The sequence below is a fragment of the Miniopterus schreibersii genome, assembly GCF_964146895.1.
Source record: "Miniopterus schreibersii genome assembly, chromosome: 6".
NCBI classification, from domain to species: domain Eukaryota; kingdom Metazoa; phylum Chordata; class Mammalia; order Chiroptera; family Miniopteridae; genus Miniopterus; species Miniopterus schreibersii.
This window is the reverse complement of record NC_138107.1, coordinates 38,774,597-38,800,571: the sequence shown is the minus strand read 5'-3', so window position 1 is coordinate 38,800,571 and position 25,975 is coordinate 38,774,597. Positions and strand designations below refer to the sequence as shown.

Below are 25,975 nucleotides of genomic sequence, written 5' to 3'. Positions count from 1 at the left end.
GGATTGTTGCACAGATTCAGGTATAGGTTTGGACTATATAAAATATAAAAATATAAAAATTACTGGAGAGATCACATTCATATAACTTATTACAGTATTGTTATAACTGTTCTATCTTATTATTAATGTTGTTAATCTCACACTGTGCCTAATTTATAAATTAAACTTTATCACAGGTGTGTATGTATAGGAAAAACATAGTATATATAGGATTCAGTACTATTCGAGGTTTCAGGCATCCTCTGGGGATTTTGGAACGTATTCCCCATGGATAAGAGGGGAATGATGTATTTTGGCTTCTGTGGGGACGAAAGATTGGAAATGAGGGGCTAGAATGGAAATGTGAAGGCCAGTAAGAAGACTGTTGTGATATTGGCTCCCCTTTCATAAATCCTAATCACTTTTAGTGGACTTGATCCTCTTAGGATATGGAGCAAGGAAATAAAGGCTGTAAGCTAACACAGTCACCAATAACAACCAGTACAAACAGGAGTAATTCCACAGCCTTCAGTCCTTCAGTGATGACTGTAAGTAGGTGAGGTAAGGATGATACAAACACCTAGTGTATGACCCTGAAAACATCAGCAGGAGACAGGAAGGTCTGCTGTGTATAAGAATTTCTCAAGCTTGCAGGCTTAGTACAATTCACTTTATAACTCAAGTCAATACTCTAATGATCCTTTCCTCTGTCCACTGCACAAATCCATTCTGAACCAACCCTTTCTTCCCCGTCAAGGAAAAGCCAACTAGACATGTTTTGCACTGCTACTAAATACTCTTCATTTCTGTGCACTTATTTTTAAAATCAAAATATTAATGTGAGGGTGGAGTTCTATAACTGCCTGAACAGTTCAGTCTCAGCTGGACCTTCTACTCCACAGAGTTTAACACCAGCTGTGTTCTTGGCTCATCTCATTCATGTGGTTGCAAGTATGTAAACAATTCTGCAGCCTGATCCTCCCTATCTCATATATTCCTCTTCATGTCCCTTATGAATTCACTGGCCTAACATTTTATTTTCATGAACTAAGCCTACTACATTTTCCCTCTCCAATATATTTCCTTCTTAATCTGTACACATGCAGAGATCCACTCCACCCACTAATATGTCAGTGTTCTCTAACATTTCTTTCTGGGTCCTGTTTTCTCAGTCCCAGCCTACCATTTCAATCCCCTAGGTTTCTTAACATTGTAAAGTGCAACTGCATTGACTGAGTCACCTAAACTAGCCATCTCGGATATATTCAGAGTTTTCCCCTTGTCCTTTCCCTTTATGAGCCTTGTCAATTTTACCTCCTGTCTGTCATATCTCTTGTTCGCTTAATCTCATTGCCATTCTTAGATTAAGCCTTTCTCGTTTCAAAAGAGAATGGATTTTCAAAAAGGGATGCCTAATTATGTCACTTCCTTGATTAAAGTCATTGAACGACTCCCCTCTTCCCCATTATGAAATCCAACTCCTTAGCATTGGCTTTCAAGGATTTTGTAATCTGTCCCCTTTGCCTACTTCTCTGCCTTCATTGGTATCTCTTTCTTACACTTCACACTTGGCATCTCATCCCAAGTTGAGTGTCCCCCAACCCTTGGGTGCTTTTACAGTCTGTAGTACAGTGATGTGTAGTGACTGACTTTTTTATCTGATTGTCTTGACTTCTTTTCTTGAGGGTGGCAACTCTGTACCTTTTACCTCTACCCCAGAACCTAATAGAACTACCAGTGTTTGTTGAGTGGATAAATGGGCAATAGAGCATGAATAAACTAGTAAACATTGCTGGCTTGGTTTAAATCTCTTCATTGCTTCTTATTGTTTGATCTTGGGTGGATAATATAAAGACCCTGATCTTTAGTTTCCTCTTCTGTAAAATGTGTATTGTTATTATATTTAAATAAGATAATCTTTCTTCAACTTATATCTTGATAGGTGTATAGCAGAAATTAAAAACTGATTTAACTGAAATTCAGATGTACCTACAGTACTCAAATATCAAATTCTTATGAAACATAAATTTCTTTTCCTAAGTACTTAAACTTTATTTAACACTATGACTATAGTAGTTACAATTGGAACCTACTTTGTTATGAGGTTATAAAGCGTATTTTTTAGAATTATAAGTTTTAAAAAAAAACTACAAATACAGATAATGTATTTCAAATATTATTAATGAAGATCTTTCTAAGATACTAGCAGATCAAGACTTATGTAAAAATTACTGAAAACATGTTTTTATAAGTGTTTATAGAACACAAAGGAAGTTTAAATGTTATTCTTCCTTATGACCAATATATTATATTTGGTATTTCCAAGGAAATAAAAATATTTTTGTATTTAAACTATGTAAAGTTTAATTTAACTATATAAATAATTTAAACTACAATTTAAAACTATGTAAAGTTTTTCAAGGAAGCCCTCACTCAGAAAAAATCTATTTGATATTCTGGAGTTCTTTTTTCCACATAAGAAGATGATATCACTAATTTTTCCAGTAAGATAAATGAGATACTGATGTTACATATTTGTTTTTGCAAAGATTTCAATACCAGATTTAGCTTCTACTTTATCATCTTCCTAACATTAAAGTCTTGGACATGGCAATGTAGTTTCTTTTTCCTTTGTTACTCATCGTTACTTCTCATGCAACAAAATAGAGCACAAAGGTCACTAAATAATGTGAAAAGTTGTACTAATGAAATGCGTTTTGTTGGTGATATAAATAACAAAGTAATTTGAACACTGTGTATATTAAAGCATGTAACTCAACTAACATCAGCAATAACAGTGTGTGTGTGTAGCTTTCTTATTTTTTGTTATTTGGAATGGGATACATGCTAAAAAACACACACACAAAAAAGACAAAACAATCCCAGAGGACAGTGTTCTTTACTCCTTACCCAGAGAAAACCACCAGTGACTGTGGTGGGAAGAACTCTTTGTGGTTGGAAAACAGATGAATAAGTTGCTGGGAGTCTTAATTTATGTATTAAGCTAGTTGAGTCAGTTTAAGAAATTTTTATATGAAATATTTCTGTTGTTCAAGTATCTGCTAACTGCCACGTTTAATTTATATAAAGCCTTCCCTGCACTCATACTCCCCCCCCAATCAACAGACAAATATAAGTGTCCGAGTGGAGAATATACCTCCCAGTTTGATACTTTAACAATATAGCAAACTATTTTCAGTGGAGTTTATTTTTGATTAATTCGACCTGATTTGCAGGCATTTGTAACTTACCATTATATTGTTTTTACCAGGGTTCATGTGAGAAAGAAGTATCAAATAGAGAAGGCTGTTTATATCTTTTATTAAAATTTGTATTGGAAACTGTCCAATATATTGGTCAGTGTCCTTTATTTAAAGACCTATTTCATAAATTTCTGTCAGAACTGAAGAAATGCGATGCCTTTTACTTTTCTTCTCCAGATGCAGTGGTACATATACTTCCATTATTAGACTTGAGAGCTGACTTCATTTGCACTCTTGGGCTTTTTCTGTATTTTATGTTCAGTTGCAGTAGTTTTTTTAGACCATCTTATTTTTCTGTCCCCCCCCTTATGTTAATTATCTTTAAATGGGTGAGTCTTGCAAACCCAGGTTTTAGACAGTTTTTAGCCCTTAAGTACTTCCCAGGCTAAGTGGAAAGCCCATGTCTTCTAAGAAAAGTATCTATCTTCTCCAAAGTGGGGTGGCTTCCTGCAGCCTAGAAAAAGCAGAGTAAAGCTTGTCTTCTGGGTTTTTGTGCTTCCTGTCATTTTTCTGTGATTTGAATTATTACATGGTTTTACTGAATCTGTAGCTTGTATTCGTCACTACCTCAACCCTTTGTTAATTTAGTGAAAACTTATCAATTTACTGATTCAGTTTTATTTTAGTTTAAAAGGAGAACAAACAAGAACAGAAACTAAAACCATTTCTGTGTTTTTGTTTTTTTTAATGCTTTCTAAGCACCAATCCCTTTGTTTTCCCAGTTATGAACCTGTGACATATTTAATTTAGCAAGATCTTGAGAGAGGCTAATGGGTGAGATCCCAAAGACTTCATATATTTTCTTTCAAATAATTCTTCACCAACCTATTGCCTCTTTCTGTTAAACTAATTTGTTAGTTATATATTTAGGAGGTTAAAAGATTAAATTATTTTGATTGCCAATATGCTGCCAAATATTAGGATCCATTTAAATATTTCTAGTCACTATATTCTTGTCTGCAATTGCATGCTTAAAAGTAATTGTAATTCACCCCCACCCCCCCACCCCACACTGAAGAGTCTCGGGTTTGATTTCCTGGGTTGCAGGTTCCATCCCCTGCCTGGGATGGGGGCCCCTGTGGGAGGCAACCGATTGATGTGTCTCTCTCATATTGATGTCTGTCTCTCTCTCCTCCAGGGGATGATTAACAACAATTACAAAAAAGTAATTGTTATTTCATCAGTGCCAAAAGATTTTCTTTTCCCATTCTGAAGAGACATTCTTGATAGAAATTTTTTTCTGTTTCTTCATGTCATGAATGGACCGATGTATAACTACGCCATTGGTAGAATTCTGTAGCTATTCACAGTGTATGGAAGTCACAATTTTTAATAAGAACTGTTTAGAAGTAGTAAAAAATAACTTTCAAAATTCATATGTTTCATGTTAAATATAGTGAAAACTGTATTTTTTGGACTCTAAAATAATTGCGAATCCTTTATTGAAGTACATGTATTCTTAGTATGGCATTCGACTGATTTAAGAATTTTGCTTAATTTTGTGGTCAGTCACATCCAGGAACAAATTAATTTAGTGTTGAACTTTTGCATCATTTAGTGAACTAAGATGGTACATCTGTCAGCATCAGTGAAACCTCAAATTTATGTTTATTACTGTAGATCAGTGACCATCATACTATTTTGTTTGCAAACCCCTTAAGAAAATTTTGAAAAACTATGTACCCCTTGCCTTTTTTCACTTGTCATCTAAAAACTTTTATCATAAGTTTGAATAGTTGCAAGGAATATAGTTTCCAGGATATTTAAAATATTAACATATCAAAAAAAACCTGCTGTCTTTCACTTAAATGTATTCAAAGGAATACAACCTATATTCTATCATCCATTTAAAATATACAAAAACAAATACTTCTCTAATAGAAGTACGGTAATGTTCCTTTATCTTCTTAATTCCACTCCTGTTTATGATTTTATTCTAATATAATACATTTTAATGGTTGAATCTCTTTATTGATCAAGTATCATCTACTGTGCAACAAAACTATGTATATAAAGTGACATTTATATGTGCTTAATTTTTTTAACCATTTAATGTAAAACAATGAAATGGGAAAATCACAGAAATATATCATGAAAATTTATTTTAAATAATCCATCAAATGACAGCTCAGTTACATCCTTCTTCAAAAATGTAGAAAGCAAAGAATTAGAAACTACTTGAATTGCAAACCTTTTGAATTGCAAAAGGTTTTGTTACCCAGTCTTTAGTCATAACTTTCTCAGTTTCTGAGAATTATCCCAAAATGTCTTTACCAAATCTTCCCCAATGGCCACTAATCTCTTTCACTTAAAGGCATTTTGTTTAACCTGATATACTCAGAAATAGTTGGGAAAGTTAAAACTTAATTGAACATTAATTCCACTACATCTTTTACAGTACATGTTTTTCAATATAAAATGTGTTTACAATTTATCACAACCTGGAAATTGAAGATTTAGCTCATTCACTTAATGGAAAATACTTGTCATATACCCTATTGGCCTAAACAGTATTTTCTTATCGAGTCTTTTAGTCAAAAGACTTTCTGCCAGTTTAAATAAATGTGTTTATGTATTTTGAATATTATAAATACCACTGAGAAATAATTTATAGAGCACGCATTATATGGTTGATTAATAAAAGTCAGAATGTCAAGATTAAAATTATGCAGATAATTAAATTGATTTATCCATTTAAAAAATAAATTATAGCCCTGGTTGGGTGGCTCGGTTGGAGTGTTGTCCCGAACACCTAGGTTGCCGTTTCGATCCCCAGTTAGGGAGCATGTGGGAGGTAGCTGATCGATGTTTCTGTCACGTTGATGTTTCTCCCTCCCTGCCTCCCTTCCCTCCCCCATCCTCTCTAAAATCAATGAAAAAGCATATTCTCAGGCAAAGATGAAAATAAATAATTAAATAATAAAGTAATTGTATTTCATTCATTAATTTATTATAAAGCAATGCCGTATGTAGCTGATACTGCAAGTTTTTATGAAGTAGGGAGTATGAAACAAGGCATCATATTACTTTGGTATGAATGTATGTATGCATGTTTTAAGTTCTGGTATTGGGCTTTTAGAAATGATTAGATAAGAAATATCTGTTAAATAAATAAATCCATCAATTTTGTTACACATGATCAAAAGTCCTATGTATTTAACGAAAGAAAGATAAAAATACAGATTATTTAAAACTAATTGATTTTGTAGATAATAATTTTACCATTCAGACAAAGATGTAGAAAATATATAACATAAAATAAGAGGATTAACCCTAATAGGAATAAAAATTTCATAAATTTGGTAAAATTATATATCTATTTAAATGATACACCTTTTATTTGAATGAAATCTATTAAATTTTTGTGGGTTTTATCTAGTATATCTAGAAATATTTAGTAGTTTTGAAAAATATTTGGTTATGTTGAAAACAATAGATAACACTAACCACTTATTATTTGTACCTGTTTAAAGATTTATTTCCCATAGACATAGTCTATTGAGAATAGCTGAAAATGTATGCTTTTGACAGAAAAAGAAGCCATTTTCAATGTGCAGTTCTTTGGCCTTACTTTTTGGGTGTCTCCTTCAAGACTGAAACCACCTCCCACTGATCCACTGTATATTGTAACTGGATTCAGGACCAAGATAATCTTGTTCTAGTACCACAGTTCACTTGTAATTGGAATATGTGAAAGATAGGGATAGGCAAACCTCACTAAATTCAAAGAAATACCAAAGGATTTATATAGTAAAATTCAGGATAGGTAATTTGATGGCTTTCTTTTGTAAACTAGAAGGTCTAGTGTGAAAGAAAATAGGGGCTGGAGAATCTGCATGTGTGGATTTGTCTTTGGAGAACCACAGCAGATCTTAGATCAATTTTAGGAAAGAGAGATATGGAAGGTAAATATCTGGAAATTAATTCCCTCAAAACTATTCATGCATTTGTGTCCCTTGGAAAGTCTTCTCAACCAACTCATTAGTCTTGGAGCTCTAAGAGCAAGTGTTCTAAGAGACAGGAAGTGGAACACTAGTTTCTTAAGGATTGGTTGGAAGTTAGCACATTGTTACTTCTATATTCTACTCAAAACAGCTACAGAGGTCATCCAGAATCAAGATGTGGACATAGACCCCACTGTCTATGAAGGAGTGTCAAAAAAATTTGTAGCCATCTTTAATCTGCCTCAAGTACTACTTGCCAAGCATTGTGCAAAGTCATTGTAATAAAATAATGAACAAAATAGATATAATCGTTTGCCTTATGCAGCACGTGGTCTAGTGGAGGAGACAAACAGTAAGCAAGCAATTATAGTACTATGTGGTCAACATTAAGATAGAACAGTACATATTGCTATGGAAACATACAAGGGGCCTCTAAGTCTGACAGATGGGAATTCAGGTACAGCTTCCTACAAGAAGTAGCCTGAGAACTGTTATGAATCAAAGTAATGCTGTTTACCCTTTAATTTTCCCAGTCTTATTGATATGATAAAACAGTTTATGCTTTTTGAAAGCATACTACTCAGTTATGCTAGACTTAAAGGAAACCAGTGACAGACTTCTAATGATAGAATAAATTTGAATTTGTGCAGGAATGATCTAAATCTGAGGGAAAGTGAGTATCATTGGGTTTATGGTGCAGGATTGAGAGGGGTCAGTTTTCTAGGAAAAGAAGCCTCGTATCAAAGGAATTTGCTTGAACTGTATTTGGTAGTATATCACCCATGAGGCTTATATTTTTCTATTGATGATGAATTTTCTTTCTCTGAAAAGGATTTTAAAAAAATTGCCTAGAGACAGTTCCTATAAACAGCATTTTTTTTTCTTTTAGGTATTAATAATGACCTAGTTCTATAATTCTGAGTATATGCATATGGCTGCCAGTTTTCTTCAATATTAGCAAAGGACATGAAACTAATTGGTTGAATAGTTTGATCACTAGTTTTAGGTTTAGAGAAGCTAGTCTGCAAGAATACAGACTTCAGAAGTAAAGATCAGCAAAAGGAAAGACTTCTGGATCAAGGCCCAGAGTTAAGGCTGTGGGATTTACTTTATTAGCAATTTGAATGGAACCTGTAAACAAAGCTTCAACTGAGAAGCTCTTGTTATCCAAGAATGTTGTTTATCAGAAAATAAGAATAAAGGAATTACAATAAACTTTAGTCAGTTTCTAGCAACAAGAGCATATGATTAAAGAAAGTTGTTACATTAATGTAGTGATTCCCTAGATTTTGGATATGGGATCATGAGCTCCAATGGGTAAATTTTAGGTAAACTTTGGGGCAATGTTAATGATCTGAGTAAAGTATTACACGTTTAGAAGTAATTGAATTCTTCTGTATCCTAGTTTTCATTACTGTTTCTTGTCCTCAGTACCTAAAAGATCAGACATTCAGTAGAAGCCGAGGCAAAGTGGACCTTGAAAATGAGTCTAAGGGTGACAGCGAAGCAGGGTCCCTAGGCCTTCACTGTCCAGTAGTGTGAAAAAAATTGTTTGTTGTTGTTGTTAAGCAGAAACAAAGAAGACTGTGAAGAAGACTAAAAACTGGCCAGGATTGTGAATAAGAAAGGAAGTTTATAGGTGGATAGCTAGAAGTGAAAGTCTCTATTTTCTCTTCAGAGTGAGTAAAGGTATGCTGATCTGATGAGAGTGTAAAGGGGTGGGGATGAGGGGCAGGGGAAGTATGAAGTGGGTCTCATGGAGACTCTGACTGTAGCCAGTAGAAGGTACTTGAGGAAGTCATGTTGAGTTGTGAGGACCTAGCTAACCCTGGAGAGACCATGAGGTTTTAATAGGTCTAACACACCTGGTTAAGCGCCTTTTTCAAGCATTATTCTACTGTAGGGCTTGAGGAAAAGAGAAGGCAGATGGATTGATTTAGATTTGGAAGTTTTCAGAAAGGGTGTGATGGAAAGAGAAAAACACAAGGGAGTTAAGAATGGTTGTCATAATGTACAAAATCTAACTGAATAAAAAAGGAAATTCAATGAGAATAAACAGGTAACTTGGAGGAAAAATATAAAAGCAGGTGTCAAAAGACAGGAGACATTAATGAGGTCAAAGTGTAGTTATACCAGAAGTGTGATATTTGGAAAAGTATGAAGTGGGATATTAGATCCTCACATCAGACTATACTGAAATTTTATATAGATTTAAGGAACTGAAACAAACCTAGAAAAAAAAGTAAAATGATTGATGAGGCAGAATTTTGAGTTTAAATGTAAGAAATCTGAAGGAATAAAAATCAGTTTGTTTCACTTGTAAATGGAAAACAACAACAAGTACAAATGAAAGATAAAAAATCAGGAAGTTAAATTCCACAATTATGATAAGCAAAGAGATAAAAATCCTTAATTTGTGAAGATGTGATAGAGGTTGGTATTCCTCTACCAGCCGCAGAGGATAATTGTAGTTTCCTTTTGCATATCCAGCACCAGGTTTTCATGTTCTTCAGAGATACCAGCAGCAGTCAGTACCTCTGTCTGCTGCATGGTCCTTCAGTCTCTGATTGAAAGGATTGGGGACCCAGCCTGGAGTGCTGGAGCCTGGGCCAGGTTAAGAACACCCACATAGGAGGGCAGTCTGACTTGGGGTCTGAGAGCCAAGCAAGGTGAAGGGAGCAGATAATCTGTGTAGGAGGGTGGTGCCAGGTGTTAGACAGAGCCTCAGTGGGGTGAGGAGGGCATCTGTGTAGGAGTGCTGCCTACTTCAGAGATTGGAGCCTTAGTGAAGTGAGTGGGGTGTCCATTGCAGGGAGAGGACAAGATTGGTTTTATACAAAGAGGACTGATCTAATAAGTAAATATATTAAGCATAATAGGAGCTAGGTTTCTCACCATTTGAGAAAGTTGTTACACGTGAAAATTGAAGGGAGAACATTAAAATGAATCCTGTGGTATTAAATTTGAATTGGAAGTATTAGTGTGAACTTACAGTTTGCAATGTATAGATAAATATATAATACATATGTGTGTATATATCTGTAGGTATATGTACACTCACACTCACATGCATACTATGTATGTACATACATATATTCTCTAGTTGTGTCCATTGAGTTGGCCTGGGAACAGCAATACCCCAGGAACAAACACCTAGCATTCAGATCTAAATTCGATTCTCTACCAAAAGGAACCAGAACTCCTTAGAGAAACTGCTGATTCCAGGGCTGGGCCAGGATAAGTAAAGATGAGCTTGAGGTATCGTGTACCAGAAAGTAAGGAAGTGTTCAGAGGGTGATGGGGATCTGTCAAAAGGACATAGACACCCTCTTGACGTGGATTCCATTGGCAAAATCTGGAATATTTTGAGCATCAAATACATAATTTTTGCTACAGATTAAAACCTGTTGAATAAAATAATAAGCATGAACCCACATTTTAAAATTAAGTAGTAAAATATCATTGATAGACAACTTTCTAGTCTAAACTTTTCATTTTATAACTGTAACTATATATATTGAGAATTAATATTTCATATTCAACTCTATACCATTAAGTATGAGTATTTTCTGTGCTGAATAATTTTTGGGTATCTTAATAGGTTTCTGATCAAAGAGACATTCCAGAAAGTTTTGCAAATTATTGCTTCAAAATGCTTAACTTTGATGGAACATTGCAGATCTTTAATTTATTGATCTCTCTCTGAGAGTAAGCATTTTTGCCACAAATGAATCCCTAGTCAGAGCAAGAGATTACAGGTGGTCAGGTGGCTCTGTCACTGAAATTGTTCTCATATCTTTATATAATAAACCTTGGCATTTAATTGATGTACTTTTTAGTATTATTCTTTGTTCCTCTTGTTTTTAAAAAATGATACTGTTTCCTCAGACCAGTGTTACTTAGAAAACCTTGGCTAACTAACAAGTTCCCAAGAAATATTATTTAATGTTATACTGCCAAGAACATCTTAGATAATTCAACAAAAATGCCTTATTTAAAAAAGCCGAAATACATTTCATTCTAATTTTACAATTATTTATTGAAATATTTTTATTGCAGAGTTGGATATGATAGGGATCCAAAAGAAATATGTAACTCATAAAGAGCTTATAATCATTTTGAGAAACAATAAATTCATATGAAACAGTAAGAAAAACAGGAAAGGATATAATTTAGTGCCAACTTGGTAAATTAATATTTTTGTTGAGTCAGACAGTCGTCAGGAATCTGCCTGTAGCACTTACTATCATCATATAATTTTTGGTTACTTAATAAGTCAGTATAAGTCTGGGTTTATGTCATCTTTTCTGTACTTAAAAAAATTGATTCTAGAAGCCTTATTTTTCAGCACTAAAGTCAGTGCACATTGTTGGACACATACTTATGTGCCAGTGTACTTATAGGCATTAGGGTTAAAAATGTGAGCAAAATGGAGAGTCTTTGTGCGTAAGGAATTTGCTGCTTTGTGTGTATATGCGTATCTCAAGGAGACCATGCATTTTCCACACAGACAGTGGCCCTGTCTGGGAATGGATTTTTTTTTCTCATCAGTGTTGAACTAAAGGTCCTGCTATTGAAAACTTATGTCCACACACAAACTTGCACACTAATGTTTATAGCAGTGTGTCATTGTAAATTTGTCCAAACCCATAGAATGTACAACACAAAGAGTGAACATTAATGTAATCCATGTACTCTGGGTGATAATTATGTGTCAGTGTAGGTTCATCAGTTGTAACAAATATACCACCCTGCTGGAGAATGTTGATAACAGAGGGGGCTCTACATGTGTGGGAGCAGGGAGTTATAGGACATCTTTGTACTGTCTTCTCAGTTTTGCTGTGAACCTAAAACTGCCCTAAAAAATAAAGTCTATTTTTTTTGAAAGGTGCAGATGGTTTAGTGGAGTTTACATTAGAAAGATGAGGTAGTTTTCACCCCATTGCATCATTTCTGTTTGAAATTTAAGATTTGGTTATCAATTGAGAGTGGGAGGGAGATGAATGTAGGAGAGGTGAGGAGAAAAGAAGTGTGAAGTGGCCATCTCAGAGAGCAGTAAGTTGAGTTTGCTAGGAAATCATTGTAACCTTACAGGAGAAGAAGGCCAAGTTGAGATTTCTAGCCATAAATAGGATGTGAATTTTAATTTTGTTTAGAAAATTTTTAAATAACAATACGTAGATCAGTTAGTAGTGGTAGGGATCCCTATGACCTAGATTTCGATCTTGAAACACCACTTTTACTAAAAGAAACCAGGGCTGCTTAGAGAAATGGCTCAATTTGGCCTGAGGCAAACATTTTCAAGACAAAATGGAATACCTTGTCATAACAGAGAACAGGGAAGCTATAAAAAAGGCTGAGGCCAATGTAAAGAGTCTTCCACTGGCTAAAAATGGGACAATTTGAGTTTCAGTAAACAAAGTAACTGTCATGGAGTAAGACAAAATATGTTTAAATTAATGAGTTCATATTAATCCAGCATACACACACACACACACACACACACACCCCGCCCCGTGGAAACTCTTGAAGGATTCTAGCAAATGCATTCTTTTTTAAAAAACTGTTAAATAAGGAGAAAGAATCAAGCACTTATCCTTTTTTATATAATCTTTACCATAGGGTAAACAAACAATAGTATGGTGAAATTTCTCTTTAAAGAAGTGTTTCACCCAAAGTAAAATCTTCAGTCAACGTACATTTGACCCTCTTTACCCCCAGTGGACACTCAATGCAGTATACAGATGATGTATCATAGATTTGTACACTTGAAACCTATATAATTTTATTAACCAATATCACCCTGATAAATTTAATTAAAGCGTTCCAGCTAATAAATAATGATTGATAGAATTGGAATATCACCATTTTGAATTAATGAATTTAGATACTATGTGTCAGCAGCTGCTAAAATCACTAAAAGGACTACAAGATATTATGCATCTTCTGGTAACATCAAACCGTGAAGTGTCTGGTAAAAAAATAGAATAATCTAATTAAGTTTTTAAATTCAGTTACCAATTTTCCAAGAAACACAGGGATGCAATCAACAAAATTCAGATTTTGGGAAACTTTACCAGACAAATTAAACAGTAGTGTGTAGGGATGGTTTTTTATTTGGATGATGAAACTATAAACTAAGGAAATGATACCATAAGAGTCAGGAGTGTGGTTACTCTTAGAAGGAAGGAGTGTTGATTGGGAGAAAACACATAGAGGGCTTCCGGGTAGCTGACAAGATTTTTCTCTGCTTTAGTGGATATTCTGTAGAAGGGTGGTTGCCTTATAACAATTCATTAAGCTGTATATTTGTTGTATGTAGTTCTCTGTAGTTGAATTGTGTTTAACAATACTAAAGTAAAATTTTTAAGTGAGTTTAAGAAATTAAAAAAAGTTTAATCTTAATTTTTAAAGTTACATGTTAAGCTTTCATAGGAACTGTGGGGTGAGAAATGTTAAAGGCTTCAGTTGAGTGTCTAAATGACAACATTGCAAACAGCAACTAAGATCACAAATCAAAGAATCAAGTACGTTTCACATGAAAGGACTACTCAGCATTATCAGTCACTTCAGCCACTGTCAATACATGTTCTCATCTCCACACTGAATATTTAATAAATGGAACAGACACTGAAAATGCGTGTTTGGGTATGCTTCATGTTGTTCTTCAAAGGGCTTTTATACATATTAATGAAAGACTATAAATGAATCTGTGAGTGGAATGGATAATGCTATTTAAATTCTCTATATAAAATGAATGTTTCCTTAATTAAAAAACATTTAAGAATATGTAATTATTGTAGATGTCAATATATTAAAGTAATTTTCTTATAAGGTTTCTATTTCTTATTTGTTTACGGAAATAATTTTCACTAGTTTGATTAAAATGGAGATACATTAAACTGATTTGAGAAAGTTTTTTAATGTTCATGATAGTTTGATAAGTTTGAAGTAAATTGAAACTACTCCCCCCCCTTTTTTTTGTCAGAGGTCTTTTTATTAGTATCCATGATCGAGGGCATATTGCTTCCATTCTTAATGCATGGCCAGAAGATGTCATCAAGGTAAGTTTTATCAGATTTTCCCACTATGGCAAATTTGTTATTTTTCTCTGTCCTATAACATATTGACAATTGTTGTGACTTTAATTGTTGTGACTAGCTTTTCTAGTGAATGTCACCTAATTTATATCCCCTTGATGTTTGCATAGTGGGTAAATTTTATTTTGTTACCATTTAGATGCCATTTCCTCATTATTTCGATCTAATTTCTTAGTATTTCTTTATTTATTGTAAGCAATGATAAATGTTGAATAAATGTTGAAATAGTGTCTGAGTTTCTTTAAGCAAATTCTACTTTCATATTAACCATTCACTAAGAGGAATCCAGGTAGGCAAAAAATCTGTTAATTTCCTTTATCATTGTGACCTTAGGTAGCTTATCTGACTTCCCTCTGTTAGTGAACTCATGAAAATAAAGTAACAATATAATCTGACATTTCACAGCTTTCTTTTTGATACTGTACTTGGATTCATTCTTGTAATTATCATGATAATGCAGTGAGGAAAGGAAGGGACAGCTTAACTGTGGGTTACACAGTAGTGCATGCGTGGTGGTGGGAATGGAATGCAGGCCTCAGAGCTTTTGCTCTTAAACATGGTGCTATACCACCTGCCTTGTCTAAAGAAAGTGAGATGTACTTGTCCCTCCTTGGTCCCCTTTTCCTTTTCTGTTAGGTGCTCAGCAACTTTGTAGTGTCTTTTAGGATTAAGATTGAATAAATTGATGCCTTTTAGCGGTACAAAGGCCCTTCAGCTGTGACTTCTGAAATGTTACTTTCGTAGTGATCTTTCCTATTTGAGCAGCTGTGGCTAGAAGTGGTTCACTCTGTTCTTTAAGACTCATGCCAGGCAAACTTGTAAAGTAAAATGTTTCTTACTATTTCCAGTCTTCCCAGTTCTTTCTCTTTCTCTCACCTAAGTTGCTCCCTCAATTTTTCTCCCATCAAGTATTCTGCACTGTCCACAGGCCCACTCCTTAGGAACTACCCTAAAAAATGTTCTAATTCGATAAAGTACAAATGTCTGATCCTCAAAGAAGAAGGATACTTATATTTAATCAGGACTCTAGAGAGGATATTAAGAATGAGTCAATATAGGAAATAGTTCTGGGGTAGAGAGTCTAATTAATATCCCTGGAATCCTAAGGGCTGGGCAGTAAGTCATCCCCTTACTTTATGCTCTTTCTATTTAGCTGATTAATTTCATTAATAGCCTACCTTTATCCTTTCAACTCTTAATATTGGGTCCTCACCAATATTCCTGATCCTAACTACACATACTGTTATTTTAAAAGCCTAAAACAGTGTCTGCACATAGCAGGCACTTAATAAATGGCAGCTCTTTATTGTAATAGAATAGTGAAAATTACGATGTATTCTTTATCGTGTAGTTGAAAAGCACACGTGAAACAAAGGCAATCAGTTATTAGACAATATATAAACTGTCTGGTATAAATTATAAGCGCCATATTCATTTATTTAGAGGATACTGTCATTCAGGGAAGGATGGAACAGATAAGAAATTTTTCAGGCCAAGTTGGAACATGCCTTGATCAGAATCAAACCCACCACCTTCCCTGATTGGAATTGAACCCACCACATTTTGGTGTACAGGACGACTCTCCCAACCAACTGAGCCTCCGGGCCAGGGCTGGATTGTTTGAATTTTTCTATGCATACCTTCTCTTCGTTTATCAATAATCAAATTAATCATATGTGTTTATTTTTAACAAAATATAAAATGTGTATATAAAATCTATTTATTCTCCCCACTCCTCCACAGGTTTGATCACATAAAGTTTTTTCCATGTACATTCAGTTTATGTGTTTTGACAGTTTAGTATTTCATTACATACATATTAACTTCAGAAATGGAGACCAGGAACTGTGCCCTAGGATTTGTGAACATCTATTAATAGATATTTTTTCTTTCTCTTCTAGGCTGTTGTGGTGACTGACGGAGAGCGTATTCTTGGCTTGGGAGACCTTGGCTGTAATGGAATGGGCATCCCTGTGGGTAAATTGGCTCTGTATACAGCTTGTGGAGGGATGAATCCTCAAGAATGTCTGCCTGTCACTCTGGACGTGGGAACAGAAAATGAGGTAAACAATTTAAGTCTCTAAGAAAGGTATTCACCTTTTAAAAAAGCACAATTTTATTTTGAGCTTACTCCAGGAACCTCATAAAATTTATTTTCTGGCTGGATCTCCTCTCTTCAAACCTGTCCCCCAACTCTTATGAGAAAGTTATTTTCTCTCTTCATTTTCCCTTCTTTATAATGTCATTAATCTTTTACCAGCTTCTTTGGTGTTTATTTTTTGATCAGTAATTGTACCATTCTTCTATAGAGTGTACGTTTTACTTTAGACTATCATAGTTTCTTTTTTTAATTATTATTTTCATACTGTGCAGGAACTAATCCCAAAGGATATTAAGTTTGATCAGTCTGCAGTCTTCCTGCCCTAACGGTCTGTCCTGAGCCTTAGGGAGAGAGTCTGGAGCTCAGTCCTCATCCTGCAGCAGCACTTTAGAATCTGAAAGTCATATATCCAATAGTGCATATTTCTGCTCATCCTTTATTGTTAGTGTTCAGAATTACTTACGGGCGGAAGATAATAGAAATTAAAGGTAGACTTTTCTGAAATAGAGATGAAAGATAATGGTCAGTTAAGAATAGACTTTTTAAAGTTACATACAAATTTGAGACCGAGATCCAGAACAGATTCCTCATCAAATAAGACCTTGATACTTGAAATAAATATGTATGCTTCTTTATGGTTTTTTTCTTGTTTCTTCCTAATGCAATTTAAGATACAACTTTTGACCTGCTAGTAATATGTTATGATAGTAACTTTAGCAGTTTTTATGTTCTTTTTGTTTAACCTCCTATGTATATCTGAGTGCTCATTTAACCTTTATAAAGGATACAGTTTGATAAAAAAAAATTGCTTATCTCGCATTTTATTCTCAATACCAATAGAAATAACTTAGAAATGATTAAAGCTGACCTCTTAAAACAATTATCCTAAAATTGAGCATATAGATTGAACATTAAGATTCTCTCTTTATTTTTTTCATACAATTTAAAACATTCTTCTGTGATAAATTACATTGAAATCAAAGTTTAAATATCACACAATCTTTAGAACATCTTAAAAATTCTAGGAAGAAATAAGAATAAAGAGTGTTTAAACAGGCATGCAAAAATTTAAGAATTCTGTTTTAAACTTGGGCCTTTTATTGAGATTGTATAATGTGAAACCATAACACTAGGACTGTTGTGTTGATTGTATTAGTTATATGAAATACTTAATTTCAGAAAGGTGGATCTTAAAATTGTCAAATTTGCTAGTTGTCTTTAATTTTCTCACATTATATCCATTTAGTATTCCTTTCCTCTTTTGGTAGTCACTGCTGATAGGTTATTCCATTTCTCCCCCACAGCTTCCAAAGCCCATCTATCCATCATCAAATTTCTTACTTTGCCCTGCTGTAGATCTAGCTTTCTAAATTTCTTTTCCATTAAACATGCCTGATGCTACTATATTTCAAAGTTTTTGAGCTGCTAAATTAGAACATAATCTTATAATTTAAATGAATCTATTTTTAAAGTGCTTTGTGTTCTTTCTAGGTGTTTTTGCTTATCGCCAATGGACTATTGGAGAGAAAAAATTAAGCGAGGGGTGGAATTTTCACTCTTTGACAGGTCACTGGAGAATATCTTTTTAACCTGAGAGACTCCTGAAGTTATTCAGAGAGTTTTGTAGAGTTTAATTGAGTTAGATTATGTAGATTTAATTGAGTTAGATAAATATTGAGCACCTACTATCTGTCAAGGCCTAAGTGAAGGCTAGATAACGTCAGAGTAAACGACTTAAGATCTTACCAGCAAGATGCTCTGAATCTAGAAGAGGAGACACATGTAACTAGTTTCAGCATGCATTAAATGCTTTGGTAGGGATATTCGACAAACCGTTAAGGACAGTTAGCAAACCATTTCTCTGCCAGTTCCAATATACTCGTAGTCTCTAACTATATTTCTGCTATCTGCTTATAATTTATCTTTTTCTAAAATCATATTTAAGAAATTTGTAATTCTTAATATGTGAAAATATATATTATAGATGGTCATTTAAAGTTCTTGTCCTAATAAGAGAGTAAATTATTTGTTCCTTTAGATAGTTTAGCTATACCTGAAGTTAGCCAAACTACAGAGTTTGAGAGCATAGTCCCAAGACTGCTTTCACTTCTGACACCAACTGAAAAATATGGGGGGTTTCCCAAAACACTCTCAGGCTTTTTAAGGCTAAGACTCATAGATCTCACTGAAAGTTATTATAATCACAGTTAAGTTGTATTACAGGGACTGGATACATATTAAAATCAGCCAAAGGAAGTGATGCAAAGGGCAGAGTCTTGGAGGGTTCTGAGTGTAAGTTTCTATTTTCCTCTCCTTGTGAAGTCAAGACACATTATCTCCCAGTGTTGAAGTGTGGGATTGATATGTGCTCTAGAATTTCATTACCTAGGCATGATTGATTGATTGCCATGTGAACTCAGTCTCCAGTTGACTGATACCACATGACCCAACGTCCCCCACCCCAAATCACATGGTTAATTTTTCTGGCATAGCCAACCCCTACCCTGTGACTATTAGTTGTGGTCCCTAGACAACTAGGTAAATGGTTAGTTAGGCCCTGTTCAAAATAGTTGAATGCATGAGAACCATGGCACCAGAGTCCATGCAAACAACAGACAAAAATATAAGACAAACACACAAAAGGAAAAATAGGTCTAAATTTTAATGTTAAGTAGAATTTAGTTTTAAACTCAGATAAGATTATGGGTTTGATTATTCAAAATTTTCAGGAAATGTAGTTACTGTGCTCCAGAAACTTCTAGAGCATATTAAAATAGACAGCTTCACATTTCATTTTATGCAGAGAACATAAGCTTGATATCCAAACCTGGTAAAAAATAGCACATAACAGTTAGACTTACGTTTACCCATGTTACCAGCTTCATCACTTACTGTGTGATCTTTTTTGTTGTTGTTAATCCTCAGCCGAGGATTTTTTTTTTTCATTGATTTTTAGAGACTGGTGGAAGGGAGAGAGAGAGGTGGGGAGGAGTAGAAAGAGAGAGGCAAGACAGAGAGACAGAAACATCGATGTAAGAGACACTTGATTGGTTGCCTCCCGTATGCACCCTGATCGGGCAGGGGATCAAACCTGCAACCTAGGTATGTGCCTTTGACTGGAAATAAACCCCTCTACCCATTGACTGACACTCTAACCACTTAGCAACACCAGCTAGGGGCTAACTGTGTAATCTTGAAAAAGTTACTTAACTTTTCTGTGCTTCAGTTTCCTCATATAAAATGGGTACCTATCTTACAGAGTTGTCATGGTTTAATATACTTAGTGTTTAGAATTATGACTAGCATTTTGTAAGCACTCCATAAATGTTATCTTACATTAATATAGATCTAGAAACAAAAATCTCTCATAAAATGTTGGCAAATTGAATATTGTAAAATATTTTTTAATATATATTTTAAAAAATTTTATTGATTTTTAGAGAGAGGAAGGGAGGGAGTGGGAGAGAGAGAGAGCGAAACAACAATATGAGAGAGAAACATCGATCTGTTGACTCCTGCACCTGCCCCAACTGGGGATTGAACCAGCAACCTGGATATGTTCCCTGACTGGTAATCAAACCTGCTACCTTCTATTTTATAGGACACTCCAACCAACTGAATCACCTGGCCAAAATGCACAGTTATTCTTTGCTTATTAAACCATTGCTCCAGGTGTCAGCTTTCCTGATTCTGGTTTTATGTTTGGTCTGACTTTTAGTTAATGTGAACAGTGCATCTAGATCTAGAATCTTTTTTGGAACTTGAACTCACAAAGTTGAAGCCTCTTCCCATTTAGAAGGTGCTATTCATCTGTTCTAGAAAGTGCTGTTCATCTGTGGCATGAATCAGCTGTGTCAGAGAGAAATAGAACTTAAAGAAAAACCTTACAGATTTTCTGTCATGTGTACCTGCCATCTGTCTTTCAACCCTTGTACAGAAGCTAGTATTGGCACTAGAGTGTGGCCTGTATTCTTTTTCTATTGCTACCATAACAATTTATTACAAACTTAGTGGTTTAAAACAACGCAAATATATTACCTTATATAGGTCACAAGTTTGACACAAGTCTCAAAAGGCTAAAATCATAAAAGGTGCCAGGAGGGCTACATTCCATATCCTTGTCTTTTCCAGCTTCTGCAGACTGCTTTTACTCCTTTGTCCATGTTCCCCTTTATCCATCTTCAAAGCCAGCATTGTAATACCTCTCTGACCGTGCTTCAGTCATCACATTTCTTTCTCAGACTATAGCCAGGAAAGGTTTTTCACTTTTAAAGACTCACCTTTAATCACATCTACAAAGTCTCTTCTGCCGAATAATGTAGCGTTGTACAAGTTCTGGGGGGAGAGGGAGGTCATTGTTCTGCCTACCACGTGGTCCCACTTAGAATGTCATCATTTCTCCCTCAAACTGCCTTAACTTATAGCCTTCATCCTTTCATATTATGGGGATTACTTGCCACTACAGGCAAGAGATCTTGCATTGGAATGAGTACTGATCATTGCAGTAAAGCCAGAGGAGAGAAGATAATCCCTTTGTTCCCAGGCTTTCAGTTTGTGTGTCATATGATTACTTTTTGGTGGACTTCTTTTACCTCAATCCTCTCTAAATAGAGGGTACTAATGGGTTATATCAATAATTTCTTTATTGTTTGAGACACTACATTATTGCCTTGGGAAAGAGAATGGGGACTTACTTCAGTTTGATTTTATATCATTATAACTATAATAAACTTCTTGAAGGTTGTGATATATTTTTGAAATATATTAATAATATATAAACTAGAATTGAAAACATATTTACATGAGATGGGAACCTCTTGGGAGGCAGAATAATCTTATTTTAACTTAGTAAGCTTGAAGTGAGTGGTTCTCAATATGTTTTCTATGGACTGATCACTTCTGAATTACCAGGGGTGTGTGTTAAGAATGCCAAATCCTGGCTTCCACTCCAGACTTACTGAATCACAGCCAAACTTAATCATCTTTATTTCTACCACTTTTTAACTTTCCTGCCAGCATATGTGCATGCTGACATTTTAATTACTGTTTTAGAATGTTGGCAGTTTGCTTAATGTTATTGATGAAGTGAACAAAAATTATATATTATTTCTTTATATAATCTTGTTTATTCATTTGAAAATAATGAGGCAGTTGCATCAAAGAAAATGATTATCTGTATATTATAAATAAAATTTTAAAATAAATGCTAAAGTGGGGAATAGTCATAGCATAGCAGATTAAGGTTTATAATGTTCTCAGTATCAGAGAAGACTTTCTAATCAATAAGACAGTGTCAGATGTGAAATATGCAAATTGCCTTATGACGTGAACACAGATAATTTACAAATGAAAAAGTAAAAATGGTCAGTAAACTTATGAAAACATCTTTAACAGTATTTGAAAAGAAATACAGATGAATGCCACTCAATAACATTACATATAAATGCTATATATATGTATTATATTTACTTATTACACATTATATGTGTACACATACACATATATGGAAAGATAATACTTTTACTTGAGGCTGCAACAAAATAGACATACTTATTATATGTCATTGGGGTGGGAATATTTATTTGTTCATCCTTTTTAAGGGCAGAGTTCTAATATAGATCACACGTTTTAAGAATGTTCCTTTGTTGACATGAAAAATGTTCACAATATATTCCTGTGTGAAAAGGGGTTATGAAACAGTGTGTGCTGTTGTCCCAAATTTGCCCGGATTATAGTATACATGCGTAGACATAAAGAACAGGGCCTAGAAAAATATGCTCCAAGGTGAAAGTGGTGGGTAGTTCTGAATGGGTAGAGATTATTAGTATTCTGCTTTTTGTTTTACTTCTCAGTGTTTGCAAATTTTCTAATAGGAAATATTGTTTTACTAATGATAAACTTAAAATATTTAAAAAATAGTTTTTAATTCTTAAAAACTTCAGATTAGAAAGGTAGAAATGTGAGAGACAGGAACAAGGTGTGAGTTGATGATGATGACTGTTAGCGTCAAGTAAATGAATGCTCCAAATAAAAATTCTCAAGGCTCCAGAATTGAAATAGTGCTAACAAATAGCAAGTAAGACGATTAACTTTACCGATATATACCCTCCTTACCTCCTTTTTGGAACTCTCTTATATTTCCATATGCTTTGTCTTTTACTGTTTTTTTCTAATCTTTTTCTTTCTCATGCTATAAGTCTTCGTAAGTCTTCAGTGACATCACCTGCATTACATGTGACATCTCTTGCTAAAGAAAGGCAAATCTTTTTTAAGTGCTTGCTTAATACCAAATCTTTCATTTATTCTCCAAAAAAGATCTGTGAAGTGTTTAATCTTGGCCACAAGAAGCTTTTAATGTAACAAACTAATATCACTTCTGGCCAGGTGACTTGGTCTATGGAGCCATTATCAAAAGTGGATAATTTTGCTTTTTGGGTTTTTTGTTGTTTTTCCTTACCCGGGGATATTTTTTCCATTGATTTTGGGAGAGAGGGAAAGGGAAGGGGAAGAGGAAAAGAAAGAGAGAGAGAGAGGAAGAAAAACATCCATGTGAAAGAGACGCATTGATTGGTTGCCTCCCTCATGCGTCCCGACTGGGGCTGGGGATCAAACCTGCAACCCAGGTATATGCCCTTGTCTGGGAATCAAACCCAAGATCCTTCGGTGCATGGGCTGATACTCTAACCACTGAGCCATGCGGGCCAAGGCAATTTTGCTTTTTGTAAATTTTTTTCATCAGTCGAATCTCCAAGATTGCACTCATTATTCAGACCTTAATTATAATGAAATTTTTTTTAAAAAAACAGTAAATATTGACAGAGACATATGATTGGGATAATTCATAAATCTTCATATTTGACTCTTCGTTGTAGTTAGTCTTTTTATGATATATACTTTAATTATTAGCATTGGAAAGAATGAGAGAAAAGAGAAGGGGAAACATGTAACATCTTTTCTCAATTGTGTTCTTTTTCTAATTCACATTTTAGAAGTCCAAATATATTCCAGACACGGAGAAAGGATTTTAATTCTGGCAGCCACTTAGTAGCTCACTGGCAATTCAACCTCAGCTGTTCAGAAGCCTGCCAGTAGAGTGTTTAAAGTTTTTAGGCTCCAGGAACAGCTGGGCTTTACAACAGCACTCAATTTCAGATTTTACATTTCATCTGAAATATGTTTATATGATTAAATATGTTAATTTCCAGCTAGCCAGAAAGCCTTACCTCATTGTTGTGCAGCACATTATAAGTAGGATGACTACATAATGCATTAGCCAAACCAAGACACTTTCACAATGAAAGAGGACATTACTAATAATTACACTAGGACAGCAGGTGTGAACCAAGCTATAATTTATGTTGGCTTTAAGCAAATCCCTGTCAGATTATTCAGATGGCTTAACCTTCAGAAAAATATCACCACACCTACTAAAACCTATCATTTACCTATAGCAGACCACCTCAAAACTTAGTGACTTAAAACAATTACAAGTTTGTCAGTGTTTATGATTTGCTGGGATGGGTAGGAAGGCTCAGATGCTTGTGACAGCTTGATCTTTCCCCATATAGATTCTCCTTCACAAATTGTCCATATTCCACATGTCAGATACGGTTATCTTCATCCTGTGTTTCCAAAAGTTTCATCTCAGTAACAACAGCAGGCCCTGAGTTCAGGATCCTGTCATCTAATCTAAATCAGGTCTAGATGCAAATCACACTTCTTGTGTTTTGCTCCTTTTTGTGGGTCCTCTTATCTGTTCCCACATATTAAACATATAATAGTGAGGCAGGGTCAGAATAAACACAGTCAACATTCCCCCATTCCAAATGGGAAGAATAGAAATTATATGCCTCTAAACGGTTCATAGACATTTTGAATTCCCATCACATATTGCCAGGCCACCTACTTAGGGGGTAGGCAATGTTTTTGAAAAGGGCCTATTTCTCTTAGGCTTCTCACACTGCTGTCTGGACTCTTGCTCTGTCCTCTGAGATATCCTTCATTTCCATAAGAAATGGCTGTATCACAGGTAAATAGCTTCCTCAGCCTGCTTCCTTCTTGCGGAAAGTTGGGGACCCAGTGAAGTAGATTCATTTTGAAATGCTTCTGTCCCAATTAATCCAAGTAATACAGTGCCCTTAGAATTTTTTTAGGCTTTCTGTGTATCAGATTATAGTCTACTCTATTACATAACGGCCCCACTCTCAAGTCTTTTTGGAACAGACCTTCCCCCCTACATCAGTGGCCAAATCAGAGAGCTGTGGGACCAGTTCCTTTTATCTAGATAAGATATTGGACTCCACTTTAAATCATTCAGATGTTTTTTAAAAAGTTATTACAACCACACATTTAATTTGATTTTTGACTGCAGGACTTATTTTACTTTGGAAATCTTTTATAAGCAAGTCCTGTGTCTTCTGTATTTTCTTTAATTTTGCTCACATACTGAATATTTTCTTCTTTAGCTCATCTCTGTTTTAACCTTACCTTACAGCTATGAAGCCAATTTAACCTTACCTTACAGCTATGAAGCCAATTTACACAGTCACCATTCTACCTGGAAATTTTTTTAGCCAGACTCACAAGTTCATTAGGTGTACATTTTCTCTATTTTAAGTCTCTGAAGTTAACAGTTTTCTCAGTTTTTTCACCATTACATGGCATAGAGTGCCATTTTTTTCCAGCCTGCAAGAGCTGTTTGTCATTTAAAATTTCTTTTAGCAATATTTTATAGTTTTCTGTGTATAGGGCTTATACATAATTTGTTAAATATGTCCCTGTGGATTTCTTTGGAATTCTATTATACTTTAGAATTCTATTATAAATGGAGTTGTGTATTTTATTTGTTTCAGTTGTTCATTGGTAATGTATAGAGATGCATTTGATTTCTGTATATTGACCTTATAGGCTGTGATCATGTTAAATTCAAATATTTTTTCTAGTTGATTTTTTTTGTAGATTCTTTAGTATTTTCCATATACATGATCATGTATATATAAGTGAAAACAGTTTACTTCTTCCTTTCTAATCTGTATTCCTGTTTCCTTCTTTTTCTTACCTTAGTCCAGTGGCTAGGATCTTCAGTATAGTGTTGAATAGAAGAGGTGAGAGTAAATATCCTTGTCTTGTTTCCAATTTTAGGGAAATAGCATTAAACCTTTTTCTATTAATATGTTAATTGTGGGTTTCTTACTGTTTCTAGTTTTACTGTTTATTGTTGCAGATGGGTCATTTTACTGTTTATAAATTACTCCTCAATTAAAAAGTGATTTAATAAAAATAAAAATATTACATATACTAAAACTTGAACAGAGCAGTGTTGTCTCACATATATCCTTTTAAAAAAACTGTAAAGTTTAAGAAAAACTTTAGTCAAGGCTAAAAAAATTATTTTTCACATTAGTCAAATCTATAATATTAAAAGTATTATCAAAATCCTTGTTGAAGATTTTGCTTTTAGAAAAAGAAAAAAAAAAGGCACAGGAATTGCTAACTTTCCATTTCTTAAGCTAATATAATACTTCAAACTCAATATTATTTTTCTATGTGATAAACTCTGCGTATAAAATCTGAACTGAGCTTTTCTAA

At 34.4% G+C, this 25,975-nt stretch overlaps 1 protein-coding gene across 1 annotated transcript in view; it reads left to right on the top strand.

The window, feature by feature from the left end:
• The window catches only part of ME1 (malic enzyme 1), a 133,897-nt gene that overhangs the window by 43,612 nt on the left and 64,310 nt on the right, over positions 1-25,975 (top strand). Inside the window, exons 4-5 of the mRNA XM_081140896.1 lie at positions 14,175-14,250; positions 16,188-16,349. Coding sequence (XP_080997022.1) covers positions 14,175-14,250; positions 16,188-16,349 — 238 coding nt within the window. The remainder of the gene's footprint in view (positions 1-14,174; positions 14,251-16,187; positions 16,350-25,975) is intronic.